This window comes from Falco peregrinus, chromosome 8 (assembly GCF_023634155.1).
Source record: "Falco peregrinus isolate bFalPer1 chromosome 8, bFalPer1.pri, whole genome shotgun sequence".
Classification (NCBI taxonomy): domain Eukaryota; kingdom Metazoa; phylum Chordata; class Aves; order Falconiformes; family Falconidae; genus Falco; species Falco peregrinus.
The window spans coordinates 30,484,239-30,505,608 of record NC_073728.1 but is presented as its reverse complement, the minus strand read 5'-3'; the positions used below and the strand labels follow the sequence as shown (position 1 = coordinate 30,505,608).

At 46.9% G+C, this 21,370-nt stretch overlaps 1 protein-coding gene across 2 annotated transcripts in view; it reads right to left on the bottom strand.

Annotated features, from left to right (window-relative positions):
- The window catches only part of GLI2 (GLI family zinc finger 2), a 199,772-nt gene that overhangs the window by 5,567 nt on the left and 172,835 nt on the right, over positions 1-21,370 (bottom strand). The window contains exons 8-13 of one of the 2 annotated variants that reach the window (XM_005244246.3): positions 20,175-20,288; positions 16,588-16,719; positions 12,779-12,928; positions 8,865-9,029; positions 4,146-4,427; positions 680-1,016 (exon numbers count right to left, since the gene is read on the bottom strand). In XM_005244246.3, the coding sequence (XP_005244303.2) occupies positions 680-1,016; positions 4,146-4,427; positions 8,865-9,029; positions 12,779-12,928; positions 16,588-16,719; positions 20,175-20,288 (1,180 nt within the window). The remainder of the gene's footprint in view (positions 1-679; positions 1,017-4,145; positions 4,428-8,864; positions 9,030-12,778; positions 12,929-16,587; positions 16,720-20,174; positions 20,289-21,370) is intronic. The other variant, XM_027796495.2, reaches the window with a different exon arrangement.

The window sequence follows — 21,370 nt, the reverse complement described above, 5'->3', positions numbered from 1 at the left end:
ACTGGGACAGATGCACAGGGCTGAGAGCCCAAAACTTGGCGTTCAAAGGCTCTTCCCAGAGCAAACCAAGAAGTCTCAATATACAAGGCCCTGAGGCTTAGTAAAACCCAGGCCCCATGCCTTGGGACTTCTTGGCAAAGTCAGAGGAGCACTGAAGGGATCACAAAGATGCCTGTAACAGGAATCCACAGCCAGTGGGAAACTAGCATATGAAGCTGTAGGCAATGGCCAGGAACTCTTGAAGTGACAAAAGCTCTCTTGGAGCAAGATCAGGGTTGAAGGGCTTGTCTTGATTGTTGCTGTGCTCCAGCAGTCTCCCAAGAGGCACATTAGCTCTTGGGGAACTGTTACTGCTGGAACAAACCCAAGCAGTCTTGCGGCTGCCACTGGGACAGTGAGGACAGCTGTGTCTGGGTCCTGGGCAAGCCCAGAAACAAAGACACCAACACCTCTGCCTTCCTTCATAGCTCTGTAGCCCTGAGCATCTGGGTGTCTGTTGCACATCACCAGATGGCTGTGTTCACACCCAAGCTCTCCATTTTACCTGATACCTCTATCCAGCAAGGCCTGACTCAGAGGCAAAAAGAAAAGATCCTCCTCCAGGGCAGACTCTTGGTTATGAAACCAGAGTCAAACTCTGGAGGGTTCCTACAGGACATGACTCAAGTACAGGGCTTACCGTTTCCTGAGATGGGAGGCAGCTTGGTGTTTCTGGCTTGTGGAGCTGGGCTCACCCATGAGCAGGAATCCTTAACTGTCTTGAGTTTCTCTTTCTTGAGCTGTTCAAGTCGTTGCATCGTCGTCATGTGTTTCCTTAGCTGCAGGCTGACTGCCGAATTACCAGATGAGACCGTTGAGTCCACAACAGGAGCATTGTCATCCAACGCCGTCAGATCTCCCAGACTTCCCCCACTGTGCATGTTCATTTCTACTCCACTGTCATTGTTGTTGGTGCTGCCAAGGGGTGACGGTTCACTGCTGCACGACGACTGGCCACCAGGACTGGACTGACACATCTTGGGGAAGGAAAAGAGAAGGCATTGGGCAGGTGGAAACATGGATGGAAAGAAACCAGGAACCCCAAATCCTCAGCAGGCTCTACATGTTTGACTCTATCCCAGGCTCTCCTCTCTCTTGTTAACCTTCCCTGCTGCAGGGCTTCAGCTCTACCAGAGGACAGGGGCACATTCTCTGGGGGAGGAGGGCAAGGCAGCACCCCACAGCTGGAAAAAACTATGGTGGGGGGTTCAACCGGATGATGGTGAGAAACCAAATGCTGTTCCTCCAAAAGATTAAGGACAGATGCTTCTCGAAGAAAAGCAGGACATTACCTGGTTGTGCAAGGTATGTTGCAGCAAGCACTGGCTTATCTAACATAGGATCAAGGCCTAAGTATTTCAGACACAACATATTTCTGTCTTTAAAATACTCTAACATATAATTAGGTTAGCTGACAAACTTCCCAGCCAGATAAAAACCTGGTTCACTGTTTGCAAACTCCCACTTGCAGATAAGGCAGATAAGCAGCATAAATATTTATTTTATTTACATCAGGAATTGCATTTCACATTGAGGAGTTTATTTGTAGCAGACACTAAATGGTCTGAACTTGCTCTGAGGTAGCTGTTGCTGCTACCAGACAGGATGCCTGGATGCCTGGCTTCTCTGCTCGAGGCTCAGGCTCCAGCAAAAAGTGGGAGTGCTGAAAAGGCAGCATACTTTGCCTCAGGCCAGGGTGGGAGTAAGGGGTGATGCCCTGTTTCACTTTGCTCGTAGCAGCCCTCATAGGCAGGGCTCACTGCCTCTGATGGCCTCATTGCCCTTCAATCAGGATGACAGACACTGTAATCCCAGGATTAGATGGCAAATTGTGGTGCTGGGAGAAAGGCAGCAAAGGGAATCCTCAGGCACTGGGCACCGTGTCCTCCCCATTTCTGCACTCAAGCAAATATCCCCTGTCCCTCCCCATCGCTCCGCAGCTGGAGGCAGGAGGTCTGCAGGAGACCAGGCTTTTTACAGCTATTTTAATACAAAGGATTTCTTTGCTCACCTTAGTACCGACTGTCCTTAGGAAGGTAGAGTAAGGAAGGGTAAGCGGGAATAAAGAACAGGTTGTTAGGACAAAGGCAGCATTAACAGAAAGGACCATGTTAGTAAAAGGAGGAAGAGGGGAGTGCAGAATACAACACAAATTTCCAACATCTTCCCCTCTCCCATACTCTGTCTTCCCTGCTTTCCCTCTTCGAGGGCCCAGATAAAAACCCTTAGGAGAACTTCCCACCTGTCTCCATGGGTTTTGAATGAGACCCAAAGATGGGTCAAAATAAGACAAAGGGTCTTGGAGATATGGGAACCAGTGAAGCATCTCACCCCTCCCACCACCCTGACCTTAACCAGGAAGCAGGAGTTGGACGTGGGCCCACCAAGTCAGATGCAGCCCCATTAAACGTGCATGAGCGAAGTAGGCAGCACTGGATGGGGAGAGCAGAAAGTAACATCCGACCCATGGCCCTGCCACCAGTGAGATGGCTTGGCTGCGACCCTGGGAGTTCAGAGCCCTAGAAAAACAACCCCACACCTTCGGAAGAAACAGGGTGGGGAACCGTGGTTGTGTCCATGTTTTCACTGAAAAAAAATCCAAAACACACAGAGGAAGAGCATTGGAGAGAGGTCATTCTGTCCAGTGGTTCTCACACTCAGTTTCTGTAACCCAATACAGAGCCTCATCATGGTATAACTGTTCCTTTAGTCAATTAAAGACATTTTAGATGTGAAAATACTCAACTCCTTCCTAAGCAAAACATGCTGCTCATTAGTAATTTGTCCAACAACACATCCCTTAACCTTTTTCATAAAATCTTTGTAGCTCCAGGGCATGTTGTTTCATAGGAATAACAACATTTTAGCCTGAATTTAATTCAAGAAAATATATATATATTGGAGCTCAGTCCTTTCAGCTCCAGTGAGAACCCTGGGGACAATGTGAACACTCTCCTTTGCAGGTGAAGGTCTTTCTAATGTATCCAGCCCATACCCTGCCCGACTCTGAGCTGGTGCAGCAGACCAGAACTTTGGGTATGAAGGGTGAAGAGAAACATCAAAAGGCAAAAGTTACCCGAGTGTTGCAATGCTCCATCTCCTCCACCAGCAGTGGTGTGCTGAGGAGCAGATGGGCTCCCTACATGGGGTGGAAGAGGCTTGAATGTGTTTGAACCCATCACCATACACACCTTGTTAGCATCATCAACCATGATACTGCCTACTGTGGAGCTGCTGTAATGGCCAGAAGGCTGATGAATGGTCTTTGCTTCAGCTGGTGGCCACTCATAGGGCTGCACAATATGATCAGGGTTGACTGTAAGCCCATACTCTGTGGGCCACAGCATTGCTTGCATGTTTAATCCTGGTTTCACTCCCCTGCCCTGTGGTCCAACTACAATTTTCTGTGGCAGCTGGGAGTCAAGTATTGAACTCATATACTCCTCCTGAGCAATCTGCTCTAGTCAATCGTGATTGAACAAGAAGGCTGGACTAGACAATCTCAAGAGATCCCTGCCAACCTCAGTGATTCTGTACTTCTGTGTATAGTGGGCAGGGCTGAGGAATTGAACTTGCTTTAAGATACCCAACAAAAAAAACCACCAGCTACTTTTATCCCCACTGGCTTCATCATACAGCCCGAAACAGAGTTGGGCCAGCAAAACCGCCGTGCAGCAGCAGCAGCCTGGTAAGAATAACAGTAAAGGGTGCAGGGAGGAGGAGAAGAGGGACTGCTTAAGCCAGGACCATCAATCTGTGCCCTACGGTCATTGCTCAATTTAAATTGGTGAGGTAGATAAAGCTTATATGACCACAACACTCTGAGTTTTACCCACTTTCCCAGCACAGGGAGGCCAAGCTCAGCATGGGGCATCACATGGTGCCCATGACTACGAGGGTGGGAATTTTTGATGCCGGGTAGGAAGGTGCAAAATGCACTGGACTGTGTCTTGACCTGCAGTTTCATCTTTGGACTTGAACTCTAGGGTGTTGGCAGGTGAAGGGAAACTGCCTGGAGAGGTAAATGGCATGCAAATGCTTCACACCCCCATTGCGTCGGAGCAATTAGGGGCCGCGTCATTACTGCCAAGAGCAACTGCTCTTACCACAGAACTCTCCGTTTTTATAGTTTTGACTTGTAAGCAATCCTCCATGCTCCTTGTGGTGCTGTTGGCCTCGGGGCTCTCCTCTGAAATCTTGCTGCTCTGCTTGGCGCTTGCCTCATTGTCCCCATTTTCCTTGAGTGGAGGTGGCCTCGGGTGAACATCGTTGCGCTGTTTCTTCGTGACATGGGCATCAGGCCCGTGCACAGTCTTGACATGTTTCCTGAGGGAACTAGGGTCTGTGTACCGCTTCGTGCAGCCAGGGATTTTACAGACGTAGGGTTTCTGTTAATACAAGCAAATCTTGGGTTATATTTAGAACAAGCCCAAATATTCCAGGTACAGTGTATGGGCCAAGAAAATACAAAGAGCATAGCAGCTGGCAGCAGCAAAATGTGGAGCATCTGCTCCACAGGATTCTGTAAGACTGAGATCTCTAAGATGTGATATATGGGCTGCTGCTGATCCACACAGACCTGGCCAGTCATTTGATGTTGGCTAAAGTCCTTGTTTTCAGTTTCTGGATTAAAAGACAGCTAAGAATTCATGACATACCTTCCTAATACTACTTTCCCATGTACGTATTTGCTCGGGTGGCCACAGGAATGTTTCCTGATTACAGATGGGAGGGAGGTGATGTAGGGGACTGGCCATCATAACATGTTCTCCCTGCTAAGGTGGGGTCTATACCAAGAAATGTCTGAGACCTTCTGGCTGGTGGAATTCCAGTGAAACCAAGCCAGACTGGATTCACCCTACCCAATCTATCATACCACTCCAGCACCTGTCACCTTGAAATCTGTTGTTGTGCAAAACAAACCACAGGCATGCAATGTTTTTTTCAGATGATAGCACTCCAGTCCTGAATTCATGAATCATTGATTGCCACAGGAAAACAAGGCTGAAGCCACACTTCTGAAAACCGAAGTCAGCAAACAGATACTTTTCTTCTTTCAACTTTTTTTTTTTTATTGAGTTTCCAATTCCAAAGTGTATTAGCGCTGCAGTTGTTTGAGCTGGTGCTGCTGCGCTGGAAGCTCTGAATTCATCACAAGTTCCTCTTTCAGCCTCACAGCTACTCTAACTATTTTTCTGCCAACACACTAGGATAGATCTATGAAAAAAAAGATAGATGTTGTTTGAAGGCTACCCAAAATGACCATTCCTATTCTTTTTTTTTTATCTGGTTTGTAATTTTGTCCAGAAGCTTAAGTGAAAAAGGCGTATATATTCTTTGCAGAAAGCCAGCATCATGAAAAATACTGAAAGTCTGGTTTTTATTCAAAAGCATGCTTCCTGACTGATCTTGGCACATCACTTGAACAAACTAAATCTTCATAACACCCCACTAAGGTAAATATTTAATATATTTTAAAGCTAGGTAAACAAAAGCACAGGAAGTAAAATAGTCTGTTTATAAATCTTATGAACCTTTTTGACGAGGCATTATAGAAATACTATTTTTGCTATTAAAACCTGCTCTGAAGAACAGAACCCTTACCATGCATGCTAAAAACTCTACATAAAAGAGTTCAAGGATTTTTCATAAAGATCCTTTAGGCCCAATAAATCTCATTTTTCAGGTATTAATAATTAGGGTAACACGATCACTGTGGCTTGGACAGAAGACACTCCACCTAATGGGCTACGACCATGCTCTTCATCAGGCCATACCCCCTGCAACTGAAATGAGCACAGCTGCTGTTTTGTGGGCAAGCCATCATATACCCCCTGGGTTATTGAGATTCTTACATCTAATGCAGTGTATGCCCTAGTGAAGTCAACAATTCAGATATCTCAGATGCCTCTCTCCTACTCCCATACACACACAGCATGATACTCCTTAGGGTGGGAGAGCTGGAGAACTCCCTAGGCACTCAGCAGAACTGAATTTCTGTATTTCACCCTTGTTTAGCTTGGAGAAAATGTCACCCCAAGCCTCTGGCTGGTCATGAACTCATGCCACTCTTTTGCGTATGCACTGGAGAAGTGGTCATGGGATGAAATTCCTTTTCCCAGGAGTAACTTTGAAGGTATCCCCTGAAGGGATTCAAATAGTCATTGAAAGTTTAAAATTATATAGTGCATGTGACATTTCAACAATTGAACAAAAGCCAGCGTGGTATTACATCCCCAGCTGTGAATTTCAGCATGTTTGGACCATACACCTATGTCCTGTCACACATTGATAGAGACAAATACAGGGAATCTGAAACTTCCCCCTTAGAGGAGACATGGATAACCAACTCTGAAACTGTGGTGTATTCTAAGTAAAGGCTGAAAGCAGAGGAAAATATTTAGTAGGTAGCTAAGAACCACAATAGATTTACCAATGGGTAATGGGAGATATTCACAGCCACAAACTCCCACTCTGCATCCACGTGGTTTTGTGAGCCAAGGTCTCAATGCAGTTTGCTAACCCATTGGTCATGGCCACAGGTCACTGCAGGACCCTCACCTGGGCCTGTTGCTCAATTCAATGAGCTTTGCCATAAGGAATATCATCTGTTGCAAAGGATCATGTCATAAGTTCCTCAAAAAGAAGCTGTCAAATATATGGCCCAGAGAGCCCTCATTTGCAGCCTACTGATCACTCACACGTCTTGGGGCATGCCTGTGTTTCATCAAGGAGGGCTGAACAGCAGTTCAGGAGTAAGCATGATCGCAAAGTGTAAGATCATGCAGTGCCACATAGTTCCTGTGGTAAGGCTCAGCTGCTCTGGTACAAATCCTCCACCGGAGGCTACGCTGTTTCTGCACCTGGGGAGGCTTTTGCATCTTCCAGGGGAAACAACAGCAAAGGATAAAATCCCTATCTGAGTCTTTAATTTTTGTTGTTGGATGCAGCCTGTACCAAGTGTCAACATATCAGGGTCCACCACAGACAAGGAGTTGGATGCTCCTGCCCTACAGCCTCACCTTCTTGCACAATGGGAACCCAAAGGAGCAGACCTTCAAGTGTGTCCAAGCTCTGCTCAGACGAAGCGAGGAGTCATCCCAGATCCAGTGCAGCTCCTGATCTGGATCACTTGGGAAACTGAACCCATCAAAGAAATGACATTTAATTATACAGCCAAAGCCAAAATTCCACATGTAGGAACATGGGCCACCATCTGGCCCAACAGAAGGGAAACTCTGGCCTGCCTAGGAAGGATCCTGGAAAAGCTCTAGGGGTTCCAGCTCAAGTGATATACACCCAAAAAGAGGCTCACATACTGCTTCAGTATGGACAGACTGGGCAGAGCGAGTCTGCATCCAGCACTGAAAGTTGTACCAGCAGTCTTGATCCATCCACATGAGAATCCTTAGGGATGGAAGAGAGATGCAAAATTGATTTATGGTCAGGAAAAAACACTGCAGTAATGGGAATATTCAGTGGCTTGATTGACTTCTTTAGCTTATGAGAAATAAGATGGAGAGTGACTTAACACTGTAGTGTTATGAGGTGGAAATAGCAACGAGAGGGACATTGGATCCAGCACTGGAGGAAGGCAGAGAAAGCATCCAGGGCTGGAAAACAAGCAATTTCTAATACCTGAAATGTGAGATTAAATCACAGCTGCCTACCTTTTAGGTAAAAAAGCTTTAACAGAGCAAACTTTTTTTAGTTAAACATCAGTTACTGGCAATGCAGGTTGCTGAGCAGACAAGAGGTTGCATGTCCTGTTGGTCCCTCCTGGCCTCAAGGTCTGTGTAGCCTTAAACTGACCCCAAACTACCCAGTGCCAGTGTGAATATGGATTAATTTTAACCTGTGCTCTGCTGGGGAAGTGGCTCACTACTGAAGGACAATCCTGATGTCTGGATTCATACCCAAACCAACTCAAATAACACTGAGACCCAGGACGTTCATCGGGTTCATCTCAGCATCGCACAGCATCCTAGACGTTGAGTACTTATTCTGACTCCAACAGAATCTCTGAAACCTACAGAGCTTTGGTTATCACTAACTAATATTATGCCAGAGATAGAAATACTCCCAACAAGCCTTTTGTAGACACAGCATCTCTTTAAAAAGCTGTCATCTGTGGCAATTGTGTTCCATTCTCCAATAGTCTATATTTAACTGTTGCAAATTAGGCTACAGACTGAATACTTCATGGCTGCAAACACTATTAGAACTTTGGAGTGTTGTTTTTTCTTCCCCTGTCAGCTAATTAGTGGTAATATAAATTTCAATCGTCGGCCGTGGTTGATTGCAACAGACCATCACATGCGTTACAATAAAGGCAATTTCCTCTGCTCCCCAACTACTAATAGTGGGTCTTAATTAGCCAAGGTTAACAAAGCATTGCATTGTGCTCTATCATTGTACATCAAACGATGGAGGGAGTATTATTTCCAGAGTGTCAGGATCCAGGGTAGCTGTTATACTACTGCAAGTCTGCTCAACAGTAATATTAAACACCACATGCACAACTGTACAATCCTATTTGTGCTATTAAAATTTATAAATTTGGAAAATGCTTGCTTTAATTTCCAAAGCCGATTAAAAAGTTTGCATACTTTAACATCTGTTTATGATTTCAAACATGGCTTTCATAAATATGAAGCTAATGTGGTCTGGCTCTCCAGCAAAATAAATCCCATTAAAAAATAAGAAAAACCTCTCATTACAGTAGGTTTCTTTTTACACGAGTCCAGTGTGTAAAATGTATGTTTATTGTCAGCAAAATTAAAAAAAAAATGCCCTCCATTGAGCTGTGGTGAGCCCAGGCTTACCTCATTGGAATGTGTCCGGTTCTGGTGCTTGGCTCTGTCCGAGGCATTGGAAAAGGCTTTATTGCAGCCTTCGTGTTCACAGACATAGGGTTTTTCTCCAGTGTGGGACCTCAGGTGTGTCTTTAAGTTCTCCAGGCGGGAATAGGCTTTGGAGCAACCCTCAAACTAAAATAATAAAAAAAAAACCCACAAGAAGAGTGATTAATTAACCAGAAAAATTTGATTTTCCCCCTGCCTAAACCCTTCTCATCTGTTTCTCATTCTTTCTTTTTTCCTTCCCTTTAAAGGGCTTGTGTTTTAGGGAACAACATCCACTTTGTTGGGAGAATTCACTTCCCCAGGCAGGCCGAGAGTTTCAGCAGTGTCATACTTAAGGTGCTGCTCGTTGTTGGGTACCCACCTGACATTTCAACAAAAGACTCTTTTTTTCCAGCAGGGTTGGAACATGCCTTTACTCCTCCCAGGGCTCCCTTAGCCCCTCCTGCCATCCCTCTGCAGGTAACACACTCAGCAGTGGAGGCCCTCTCCTCCCCACCCAGAGAACTGATGGCTTCTTGACAGTTTGACCAGCCTTGCAACTTCACTAGCACCAGCGCTGGAGAGGCCAGCCAATCCTCTAACACACAAGAAGAAATCTAGCGAGCTTTGAAGTTTCCCAAATTACATCTTGGGTCTACTCTTGGAGGATGCTGTGGTCAGGTCATCTAACATTACCACTTTAAAAAACAAGGCTCTCAGTCTTGAAGACAGATGGATATTTGGATGACAAAACAGGCCAGGAACCTTCCTTCTGGAAGGAAACCAGCTGCCCACACAACAAGAAGCAGCAGCTTGGGGGACACGGCGAGGCTTCAAGCGATGCAACCTCTACTCTGGCTGGGCTGGAGGCTTCTCCCTTCACCTGCCCTGGCTGCAGTATGGGAGGATTTCACCCCAAACCAAGGAACCTGTCTTAAATGCTCTTTGACAAAACAAGTGAACAAGTGGGAACTTAGAAACACTGGAAGAAGTTTTAAGAAATGCAAGGCTCCCTTCCAAATTCTAGCTAAATGCTGCACTCGCTGTTCAGCTGGTAGCTTTGAAAACCCATGCTGCACTTCCTATGCAAGCACTTTAAAACACACTAAATTTCAACACACAACCCCTCTTTTTTTTTTTTGTTTTTTTTTTTTGTTTTTGTTTTTGTTTTTGTAACGTATGCAAGCCACAAGGAGTTGTATTTCAGCAGGTCACTTAAATGTGTCTGCAAGTTCTGACCAGATGTGAAAAGACTTCACGTTGCTATGCTTGAGTCTCGGGCAGTGAAGAAACTACTGTCATAGTGGGACAGGTCATGCCACAGCTGGATTTCCCTGTGGGCAGCTGAGTGGCCTTACGTGTCCAGAGATCTGGTCCGTTTGGGCAAGGGCCAAAGGCAGCCCCATGCAACAGCAATGGTACCTGCACCCTTGTGCTGCATGGGCAAGGGACCCGCCTGCACTGCTAAGGAGGGAGGCTAATGTGCAGCCCATGAAACCCATAAAGCACATAGGCACAGGCTGATCCCATATAATTTTGTTGTGCTGGAAAAGAGGTAGGGGTTACTTGAGCTTCCATTTAAGGTCTAGTGCAGGGATGGTGGGCGTAAGGCAAACTTGCTCTGCTCTCTTGATATATCCAGATCACTTCAAGGACAGGAGAATCCTGCAAGAGCTGATTCCTTCCACCACTTTGTCAGGGTGGGATGGATCCAGTTCCCCTTCCTCAGATGACTTTCATTAGCCCATTGGGCCCACAGAACATGCCGCAGCTCTGAGGTAGCACAGAATATCCCTTTCTTCTCTTGCCCTGTACAAACAGCGCTTTACCACTTGAGTCGCTTACAGTTATTGAAATACATAATTCCATTTGCTGGAAAACAAAGGGAACTCAGCACGAGGCAACTCATGTGTCCCTTCTGGTTTTGCTGGATACTGACACAAAAATGTAGTTATTAAGAGCAAAAGTACTGAGGCCACATTTTCAAATAAGAGCTTCTTAGCAAAGCAGCCTGTGCATGTTCAAAGCTGTTGTTCCCACTCTTACGTGTGGATTTGATTATGTCAGTGGGAGTTCTGTCTGTCATCTGTTGAAATAATCCTTGACCAAATCCCAGGCTGCAATGGGGCTCATCTGTAGCTTTATGTACACCACAAACTTCTTGTCTGAAACAAATGGTGCTTTGAAAAATCACTGTCAGACTTGGATAAGGAATGCTATGCCACAGAAGGGCACCGTCTGCAGAGCTGCCATGTATCCCAGGCAATTGGAAACCGGTGGTACTCCAGTTTGGGGAGAGTTGTTGCAACATATCACACACAGACTGTAGTTCTCCAGGAGGCAGAGGATGACCTGAGATTTGAACACACAGCCTTGCCATTGCTCCAGTGTGACACAACTGAGGCTTGAAAGAGGTAGGATTGTGCAGTGGTGCCTTTTTCTGCTCCATTACAGCACCGAAGAGGATGCAGTTCCTGCTGCTTTTTGTCTTCTGAGTCGCTCTACCTGCAAGGGCAGGGCTAGACTTTTCCTCACTGCTCACTGTCTAGCACACCAATGATCAATATTCCTTGATACTTTTAAGGAAGGTTGGTAAAGCACTAGAACCGGGCAAAGTGCTTTAAAAGATTAAAACAAAGGACATGGCCCTGTGCCCTGGGGAGCTTATGCTCTAAATTAAATGAACACAGGGTTGGAAGATTGATAAAGGAGTCATGCAGCAAGCAAATCATACATATCCTAATATTTGTAAGCAGGAGCTGGGGCAGAGCCAGGAAGGGAGAGAGCTGGAAGTCACTAATGCAGCAGAAGAGGAGGAAGATACAGGAGGAGAGCTCAGGCATCTACGGAGCGGAAAGAAAGACTCATCCCTGAGACTCTAGGGAGAGGAATGGTGTAATGCTGACAGCCGAGGAGGTATGAAAAACTGGCAAGGGGAGAAGGCAGAGAGTAGAGGATATCAAAGACAGGGATGGATCTTTGGGAGGAAAAAGGGCTGAAGCATATGTGGAAAGAGAGGGTGAACACTTCCCCTCTACCAGTTGGCCACAGCCACAGCTCACTTCGCTATTGCATCACCCATCGAGCATCCCTGGCTGCCACACATCAGCCAGTGGTGCAGTGAGAGAATCCACATGTGAGGGCAGATACGTGCTTTAGTATCTCAAGGTTGAGAGGGAGGTGAGTCCAGCTCTGCCATGTGCTAGACAAGCCTGTACTGACAGGGCTGAGATATGAAATAGCACCCCATGATCCATGGTCTTCCTCAGGCAGTGTTTAACACTAGGCACAGTGCTGCTTGCGTGCACAAGGTCTGGGAACCGAGCTCCTCTTGGGGTTTAAGCTCCCAGGGGCCGCACCTCTGGATTAAGAGAGCAGAGGCAGGAGGTGCTGGCCTAGCCCCCCAGGCTGGAAGGAGGCTTGCATGCACACTCGGGTATGTAGGTGAGGGAAACTTGCAGCCCCAGCACCAGTACTGGGTGGTGCTAAGTTAGACACGACCAGGGTTAGGTGGTTCCCCACAGTGTAGGGTTACTGGATTTCCTTCTTGGATATAAGCAACAAAATTGGCTGGTTTCTACCTTAAGTGACTTGTTCTGAGTCACTCTGGATCTCTGTGGTAGAGCTAAAACCATTTTCCCCAAGGAAATGCAGTTTTGCCCACTAACACCTCAACCACCCTCCGTGACCATTTGCCCTGTCCCCAGGGCGTAACCTGCAAGTAGCTGCAAGCCAGACACAAAGAGCTGGACTGGCCCTGAGCTGGGTGCCAGCAGGTACCCTGGGAGAGCCCCGCTTGAAGCCATGCGTGTGTCTGCATGCACATTTGTGTGACCATCAAAGTCCAGCGTCCCACTTGCCAAGCTGAGATGCACCATGTGTCCCTGCCAGCTCACCGTGCACTTGTGTGGCTTCTCTCCGGTGTGCCTTCGCATGTGCACCACTAACATGTACTGAGCCTTGAAGGGCTTCTGCTCCCGTGTACAGTCCTGCCAGCGGCAGACAAACTCCTTCTTCTCCCCATGGATGTGATCGTTGTTGATGTGCTGGTAGGAGAGAAGGAAGAAGCAGGTCACTCCTAGAAGAGCTGATGCCAGCGAAACACGCACGGTGCTCCAAAAGTCAGCCGTTCACTCCCCAGTGCTTGTGGTCAGGCATTGCACCTGGGTCCCAGGTGCACAGATAACACCAGGGACACAGGAGGCAGCTCTGAGGTCTGCTGTGTCCTGCAGGAGAAGGCGCACAGCACCCAGAACACCAGGCGCTGGGTCCAAAGCAGCTATAAATGGGAGGTTTGCAAAAGCAATGGGGACCCATGGTGCCAGGGAGAGAGGAGACCCCTCAGTGCCTCTTGGGCTGCCTGGTGCCACTGCTGAGGAGGATGACAAAATCATTTTTGTCTCTGCTGAACCCTCCTGTGCTGCATTTACACAGCTGGGTCCTTTTCCTGGGGCGCTGCTGTAGGATGGGGGAGAGGAGGAGACAAGCCTCAGCTGGACTTGATCTTAAAGGGCTATTTTTACTTACATGATTCTATGTTTCTAAGCCTGCTTGTGCACCAGCCCTTATAGAGGCCCTAAGACATCCACCTGCTGTCCAGCACTGCGGCTGGCAGGAAATGACAGCATCTGCGAGCTATGCACCAAGGAAAGCTCCACCGCCTCAATTACTGCTAATTACTCGGGTCCCTGAAATCCTGTGCTGGGGTGTTGACAAGCCAGACCCAAAACGGGGCCTTCATCCACCCCGGGAGGAAGATGAGGGTCACTTTTTCCCAGCCCAGGGCAGATGAAGCCCTGCTGAAAATAAACAGAGCTGGAGACCAGCCTGTCGGCAGTGCTGTTCCTGTGGTGGCTGTGTCTCCTTGAATGGGGTCTTTCTGCCAAAAATAATGCCTGTCCTTGCTCCTGTGTTTTCAGCAGACATTCACTGACAGGAAATCCTAAAATAAACCACTCTGGCTTTGGGTTTTGGTTTTTTTGTGCTGAGATTTTTTCCAGCCCAGCCTTCGTCCCCCCAGCCAAGGCCAGGCACACCATGTTGTGGCTCGGTATGAGACTTTCTTGGGGTGGTGAGGCAGCATGAGGACACAAAAACATATTAAAACAGAATCACCGACCTTCACAGTCCCAGCTGAATCCATCCCCAGCGTTTTGTGTGCCATGGCCCTATCCTGGGGACAGGCACCTGCTGCTCGGAGCACCAGGTCTGCCCAGGGGCAAGAGGGGGTGTGTGGCACTCAGCTGGTCCTTTAGGTGCCATGGCTAAACACTGAGAGCCCAGGCTGCATGCTGGGAGGGTCAGGCGAGGCTGGGTTGGGGGGAGGCTTTCTATGGGTTTGGAGTCCAGCCGCCTATGGTTCTGGTTTGATAACATGGCAGTGGTGTGTGATTTCAGCCACAGATGGTGGACATCTCTGGTGAGGTCCCTGGGAGACCCATGGGCATGCTTAACCACGTCCAGACCAGATTGGGAAGATACATCTCCTGGCTCTGTTTGCGTGGGAGTCTGACTTGCAACCAAGACTATGCATGGCAGTGCTAGCAGCGGCGGAGTGTATGGGCTTGCCTGTTTGGTCCTGCTTAGGCCAGAGGAAGACACATTTACGGGAGGGGGGCTGTAGTCCCCCTTCAGGCTTATTAACTCACTGTCTGGGCAATATCTGCTTCCCATCACATGGTGAAGGAGCAGTTGCACAACTCGCCACACTTCAGCTACAGCTCCATAGCCCCTATCAAACTCCCACCTAGCCAGAGGCTTTACCTGGGCTTCTCTCAAATAGACTGTGGCCTTCAAGGCTGGGAGCAGCAGCGGTGCTTGCAAAAATGAGCCCTTACTTCTCACATGCATGTCTCCCACAAGCATATGACCCACTGTGTATGGAGAATGGACCCTGCATACCCAGGTACTTTGCTCTGCACACAAACTAGAGTTTTTCCACGCACGATGGGATGCCACCTTCTCAAAAGTTGGCCCACAACATCTGTATTTCATTTGCATGTATATTTTGGGCAGCCCAAATCCACAACCCCATGTTTCTAGTAATCACAGTACAGAAGGCTTCTGTTTTTATAACCTTCCAAGTTTAGGAAAATTTTGGACATTCTGTCAAATATTTTTCTTTGGGTTTTCTCTGGAAATAAATTGTGCTGAGCTTCCTGGATCAGCCCTGCACTTTGCTCTGGGCAGAGTTAAAGAGTCTTTCTTATGTCTGAGAGGGAAATGCACAAATACTGCTGGACAAATGTGAGCCCAGCCCATCTGATGGGGCTGCTGTGGTTTAACCCCAGAAAAGCAACGCCCCATGGCATGTAGTGTGCAACCCATTAAGCAACTTATCACTCATTTGGCCCTGAAAAGCACTTCCAAATCTGCCTGTACTCAAGGACATGTTGCCCTGAACCAGTGACTTCTGGCAGAGGCAGGCAGGTGCTAACCTTAGATGGAAGAAGAGTACAGGCCAAAAATTATCATTTAGTGTGTGTTCCCTCTGTGCTAAGGTAACGTTTCTATGCAGAGCTTAGGGAAACGGAGACTGACGCCTACTTGGTGGCGTCTAAACACAACTAAAATGAAGATATATAAAAAAGGGTGAGAGCAGACACAAGCCCTCAGGAAGAGGGCTACATGTGAGTCACACATTGGTGGCCCCTGGCAGGCCTGGAACCTGGCTGAGGCAAGCAGCAAAAGACTGAAGGGAAAGGAGAAGATAGCAGGGCCTGTCGCAAAATTGCTCAATCCAACATTTCGCTGCAAGCAGAAGGGTTGCTGTGGCTGGTGAATTCCCAGCATCTCTGGGATGACTTCAAATGAATGGGGCTCATACCACAGACCCGAAGTGAGGACTGGAAGGGTGCTGGGCTGGGGGTAAGATGAGGCTCAGACACAGATCACATCTGATTTCACAGGCTCTCGCTCTGAGTTTAAGAGATTTTTTGACCAGAGAAGCCAAAGGAAACCAAGTGGTGGATTCCCAGGTGAAGCAAAGCACACAAAAGGTTCTTGGAATTAATTAGAACTGAAAATCTGATTAATGACTTGGTTTGGGGATCCTTCAGAGAGCAGTTTTGACACTGGTTGGGGGATATCACTGTGATTACGGAAGCCCTATTTCCCAGTTTTTAAAAAATCAACCCACTTTCTCTATTTCGGGCTCTGATGATGACACTGGAGCATGTCTAAACTTTGGAAGTGCTCTATTTTTGTGGGAGGGATGAGCTGAGCAAGTCAACAGTTCCTAAGTGTTATGGCCCCACAGCTCATGTAACAGCAGCATAAAAGGTTATCACGGTGAGGACTGAGGACAGCATGGACAGTCCCTGACCCATAGCTGGTGTAGGTGCATGGAGAGGCTCAGTGAATACAGCCAGCAAAGATGAAAGGGCTCAGTCCCCTTCCCCATTTTCTGATCAGGTCCTCTGCACAGAGTCTTCTGTCATCGGGTCATGCACAAGGGAGACAGAAACTTTAGCCTCAGCAGCTGAGAAGAGAGCAACATCAAATAATCTATGAGAGGCTTCTTGCAGCTAAACTCCTTGGGGAGCAGCGACCTGCTTTGGCAGTGTTTACACACCGTATCTCTGATTTGCACCTTTAGTAGCTCCCAGAGTGAGCTCTGGCTGTACAGCAGCTCGTGATAAAAAATGAGGACAAGTGCACAGAAACCCAAATTTATCGCTGGGGTTTCCTCCCAACCATTACTCACATGGACAAGCTGCTCTTGAGTGTCATATTCCTTTGTGCACCCTTCCCAGTGACAGTTCGTCTCATAAATAACCTCAGGCTCCTGTTTACATTCATCCTTATCTAGATCTTCTTTCAGGTCTGTCAGATGCTCCTGCAACACAACAGTGCATTGTATAAGGTGAACTTCTTTCATCTGAATTCCTCCGTCACTCATAGATTACGGGGCAGGTATCAACTGATCACAAAACCATGCTCGTTGTGGTGACACAACATCCTTGATTACTGTGAAATAATGAATTGCAGGGTTTTGGTAGAAATGGATCAGAGTTAATGACAGGACATGAAACACCCCGAAGCTGTAGTCACAGTGATGCCTGGCTCCATCCAGGTCGTGGGCAGTCCCAGGAAAAGCTGGAGAAAGGAAAAGGCTGGTTTTTGACCTTTGGTTGTGTTCTTTGCTGGAGCAAAACTGACCTGGGGGAGTGGGGAAATATGAGCATGAAGAAACCACAGAGCAGTCAGAGCCTAGCAGTTACTGTACTCACCTGACACGGGTTGGGGAGGGGGGGGTCTGTTTTCTGCATCTTTCAGTAGATAAGAAAATTATACCTAACATTTACCCAGAGATTTATGCCTGCAGGGTGCTCCACAGGGACAAAGTGGTGAGCCCTCAAAGCACTCCTCTGAGATAGGGAAATTTGGGAAGCTTGAGCAAGAACCAGTGATGAGTGGGTTGCAGAGCAGAGCTCCAGGGGCTCTGGACTCATAAATGAGTTACTTTAATGCTGGGCATGCTGTGAGCTCTCTCCTTAACTTCTGTCTAGCCAGCTCCTCAGTGCTAAATGAAGCACAGAAGATTTTTGTTATGGCTACTATGAGGATTAAAGCATCAGCACCTACACAATGCAACATAATTAGTACCATTTAGAAGTAAGGACAACTGTCGGCTCTGCACGTGTCAGACACTTGCACAAGGCAATCATCAGCCAATATTGGCTTGGGAATTTAGCAGTACAAAACCCTGCAGGTTGTGACCCCCTTCATTCCCTTTCCTGACCATTCTACTACTGCCCAGCACCGAGTGTCCCGCCTCCAGGGCAGCTGTAGGCAGGAGCATCTGGGGTGACTGACCACATCAGACGCTGTTCCTCATGATTTAATGCTTCAATTGGGGCTAGTTGGCCCCATAAGTGTGTAGACACAGTCAGACCCATCCTGCAGTCTTTGACCTGCCCAAACAGACCTATCTGGCTGCCGTCTCCTTCCCCACCAAGACATTCCCAATGCCTACTGAGGGGCTGCAATGATTAATGACTTAATGGCATTGTAGAGCTTGGAAAGTGAGACACTCTGTATGAAAGTTCAACAATTTTCATTAACTAGCTCATGACATACGTGCCAGCTGTGACTTTTCAATTCAGAAGTTTAGATATGGAGAGGAAGAGATTTGTTTTAATTAGCTCTTAATTTAAAGAAAAAAAAATAATTGTAAGGTGGCTCTTGGGACAGGAAGCTGTAGTAATTTACAGAAAGACTTCTGGAGATTCAAACTATGTCAAAACCCACAGCAACAGTCTGAGAAAGTTCAAACAGTAGCTTCTTTTTCCTGCATTTCCTATTTGGGTAAGCTGTGAACATTATTTCTGTTGAAACATTTCTCTCCATGCAAAGTGTGGTCTTGGAAAAGTGGAATTTTCTACTAAAAATCTTACTTTGCCAAAATTTTTACGTTGTCTGTTGGAAAAATGGAGTTGAAGCCATTGTAATTTGTTGAAGAAGACTGACTTGTTTTACTTCTGGCTAGTTCAACATTAATCTGAATCTTACTGGAGCTATTGTGGTAATCGTAAGAGCACAGTTAACTCAGGTCCCTCGTGCCTGGTGCTCCTCTGTGTCCCACAAATCTTCTCTGCATTGCATTTTTTTATAGTACAAGCCATCATGGGAGATACTGTCTGGCCAAGGATTTTAAACACCCAAACCACAACTCACATGAGGCATTTCCAGTACAGAATTTCCAAAACAAAACACACACATGCTTTTTTTTTTTTTTTTTTGATGGATGAACTTCATACTCTGCAAAAAAATGTATCAGTCAATAATTAACTGACTGTAACTCGACTTTTCAGCACAGTCTCCTGCAGAACAGGAATCCCCAAATTTAACAAGTTGCTGTCAGTTAGACCAGCTCAAGAAGGGACACCCACTATGCTCAGTCTTTGAACCTGTTCTCCTTGCCAAGAAAGGGCTGCCTCTTACAAAGTACTTTCCAGTAATTTCCCAGTCAATACTGAAATGTTGCAAGATGTGAAGCCTACATTTCCCTTGGGGTATTACTTCACAGATCTCATCATTAGGAACTATTAGACGATCAGCATTCATTTTCCTTCTCTTAATTTCACCTTGCTATTCTAATCAAACCTCCTTGCACCACTTTAACTTACTCCCTGCCTTCTTTCAGTGCTTATTTCACATAAGACCCAGTGGATGAAACTCTGGGGCAGGGCTGCAGGGCTGAGCCAGGCTGATGCTACCTAAGCACTCCCTGTGGCTGGGCACACACCCCTTCACGTTGGAGGAGAATGGACGATGACAGCCATTGAGCAAGCAGCTGTCTGTCCCACAGCTCCTCTGCTACAGATGCTTTAAGAAAGCACTTGATGGCTTTCAAATCTTTTGTCAGTTGCTGCAAGAAATAAACACATGGCCCTATTAGCCTGGGTGGTGGCCAGATTGTTTTTTTGGGGCATGTGCTTTTGCAGCAGCATGTAGATGCACTCCTAAACCTAAAGCTCCAGAGAGGTGCCTCTTTGCCCTAATTGTGCTGACTACAGCATGTTTATCTTTCCCTGATATGCTATCTTCATCAATTTTACCAGCCCCCTGATGACTGCACACGTTGCTGTCCCCATGCATCATGCTGAGACCTGCTCCTGAACCAGGGCAGAAGGAGAAATTTGTCATCAACTCTTCCCTTCGCTTGACAATAACACGGCCTAATATTTCATGAAAATGAAGTGCCCAGAGCACTCCTGATAGTTTACAGTTGTGATAAAGGACGGTCAGATGGATACTGTCAGCCATTAAACAGTTTGCAATCACAGAGCTCTGGAAAGAAAGCAAAGGCCTTTGGGTCCTTCCTGGTGTCAAATGTTGTGTCACCAGTGTAAAGGATGTTTCTAGGAACAATTCCTTGTTGAATCAAGAAGTCGTCCGTTTTTTGCAAGCTTGCTACCTACATGCAAGATTCCCTCATAATCTATGTTTGCTCTGAGACACTAATGCTGCTTGCTTTGGAGCACAGAAAACCAGGCATAATTTTTAAATTATCATGCTTGAAATACTCCCTCCCTCCTTTTTTTCTATCCAAGCACAGCAACTGCAAGCTGAGTCCCAAGCACCCACTGAATGCCTCACTCAGTCACTGCAGCTCTGCCCTGTACCTTGCTGGGCTTCATGCTCCAAGAGACACCAGCCTGCCTGGCAGACTTTGATGCCTTGCTCCTCGCTGCAGCAAAAGGTGCCAAGAGTATCATTCCCAAAGACAACAAGACCCAGCAGCTCGCTGCCTCGGCCCCACAACACGTCTCGTACCAGGAAGGTTACCTGTGTGGTTGGGGACGCTGGAGGCAAACCCTCAACTTCAGTCTTGACTTTGCTGCGCTTGTTAATTACTGGATTGACTGTGCTGCTCACGGCCGACTCGCTGCTCTGCTTGCTCTAGGAAAGAAAACCAGGCAAGAGACAGCACAGGGTTTGCGATGAGGGACAGACCGCAGCCCACCTCCTCATTAAAAATTAACTTAAAAATCAGTCAGCGTTGAACTTCAGAAGTGGCCAGGGACAACCAGGTTTGGTTTTCACATGGAAGATAGCCCGTGTGGGTTTGTGCAAGAGGGAAGAGCCAAGGGCAGCATCAGCTTCTGCAGGCTCACCAGTGAGCTTGGCCTTGGCATTGGTGCTCCATTTCAGAGCGATCTAGTCCCTGTCAAAGCCATCAAAACCTTATGCAACACCCCACCCCCACCCCCCTCCCCCAAGCCACAATTTTATTTCTCAATGGGATGAAACAATTTGTTGAGAAAATTAATTCCTGGGGGGAGTGGGTGGCTCTGGTTACGTGCAAGGGCTCTGGTGTGTTGGGTGCATGAAAGGCTATGTGTATATTTTGCTAAGCTCTTAAAAAATGAGAACAACTTCAGGAGAAAAAAACATCCCATTGTACGTGCATAAAATTGGAACATCAACATTTTAAATACGCTCTTGCTAATTGCTCAAGATTGGTCCTGCAAGTTATTAAACAGAGGCATAACTCCTGCCAGCCACATTATTCTGGTAGCCAGTTTGTAAGAAGAAAACAAAACCAATCAATCAAATAACCTTCAATAACAAACAGAGTTTGCAGTGCAGCAGCCATGAGAAGTCCTAAAACAATAAACCAGTCTGAAAAGTTCAGTATGATACAACTAAACCAACAACTGGAAATGGGTGTGAAATGAGGTGAAATAAGTCTCTGGGGAGAAAAGCAATTGCAATTTAAACTTCCAAAGAATGAAAATGGGAAGGAAAAATTATTAAAAGCGTGCTAGATGTATTCACTAACCCTGTGCATGTGGTGGGCTTGCACACACATGGATGTGCCTGTGTGAACTCACAGGTATTTGCAAGGACACATTTGAGGCATGGGATTTCATACACATAGCATTCCTAGTTTTCAAAATCTGGCCCCTAGTTTTGCAGACCTTAACAGGAAAAATCAACAGCAGGGATACCCTGAGAGAGAAGCTACTGAAAAGGAAGGA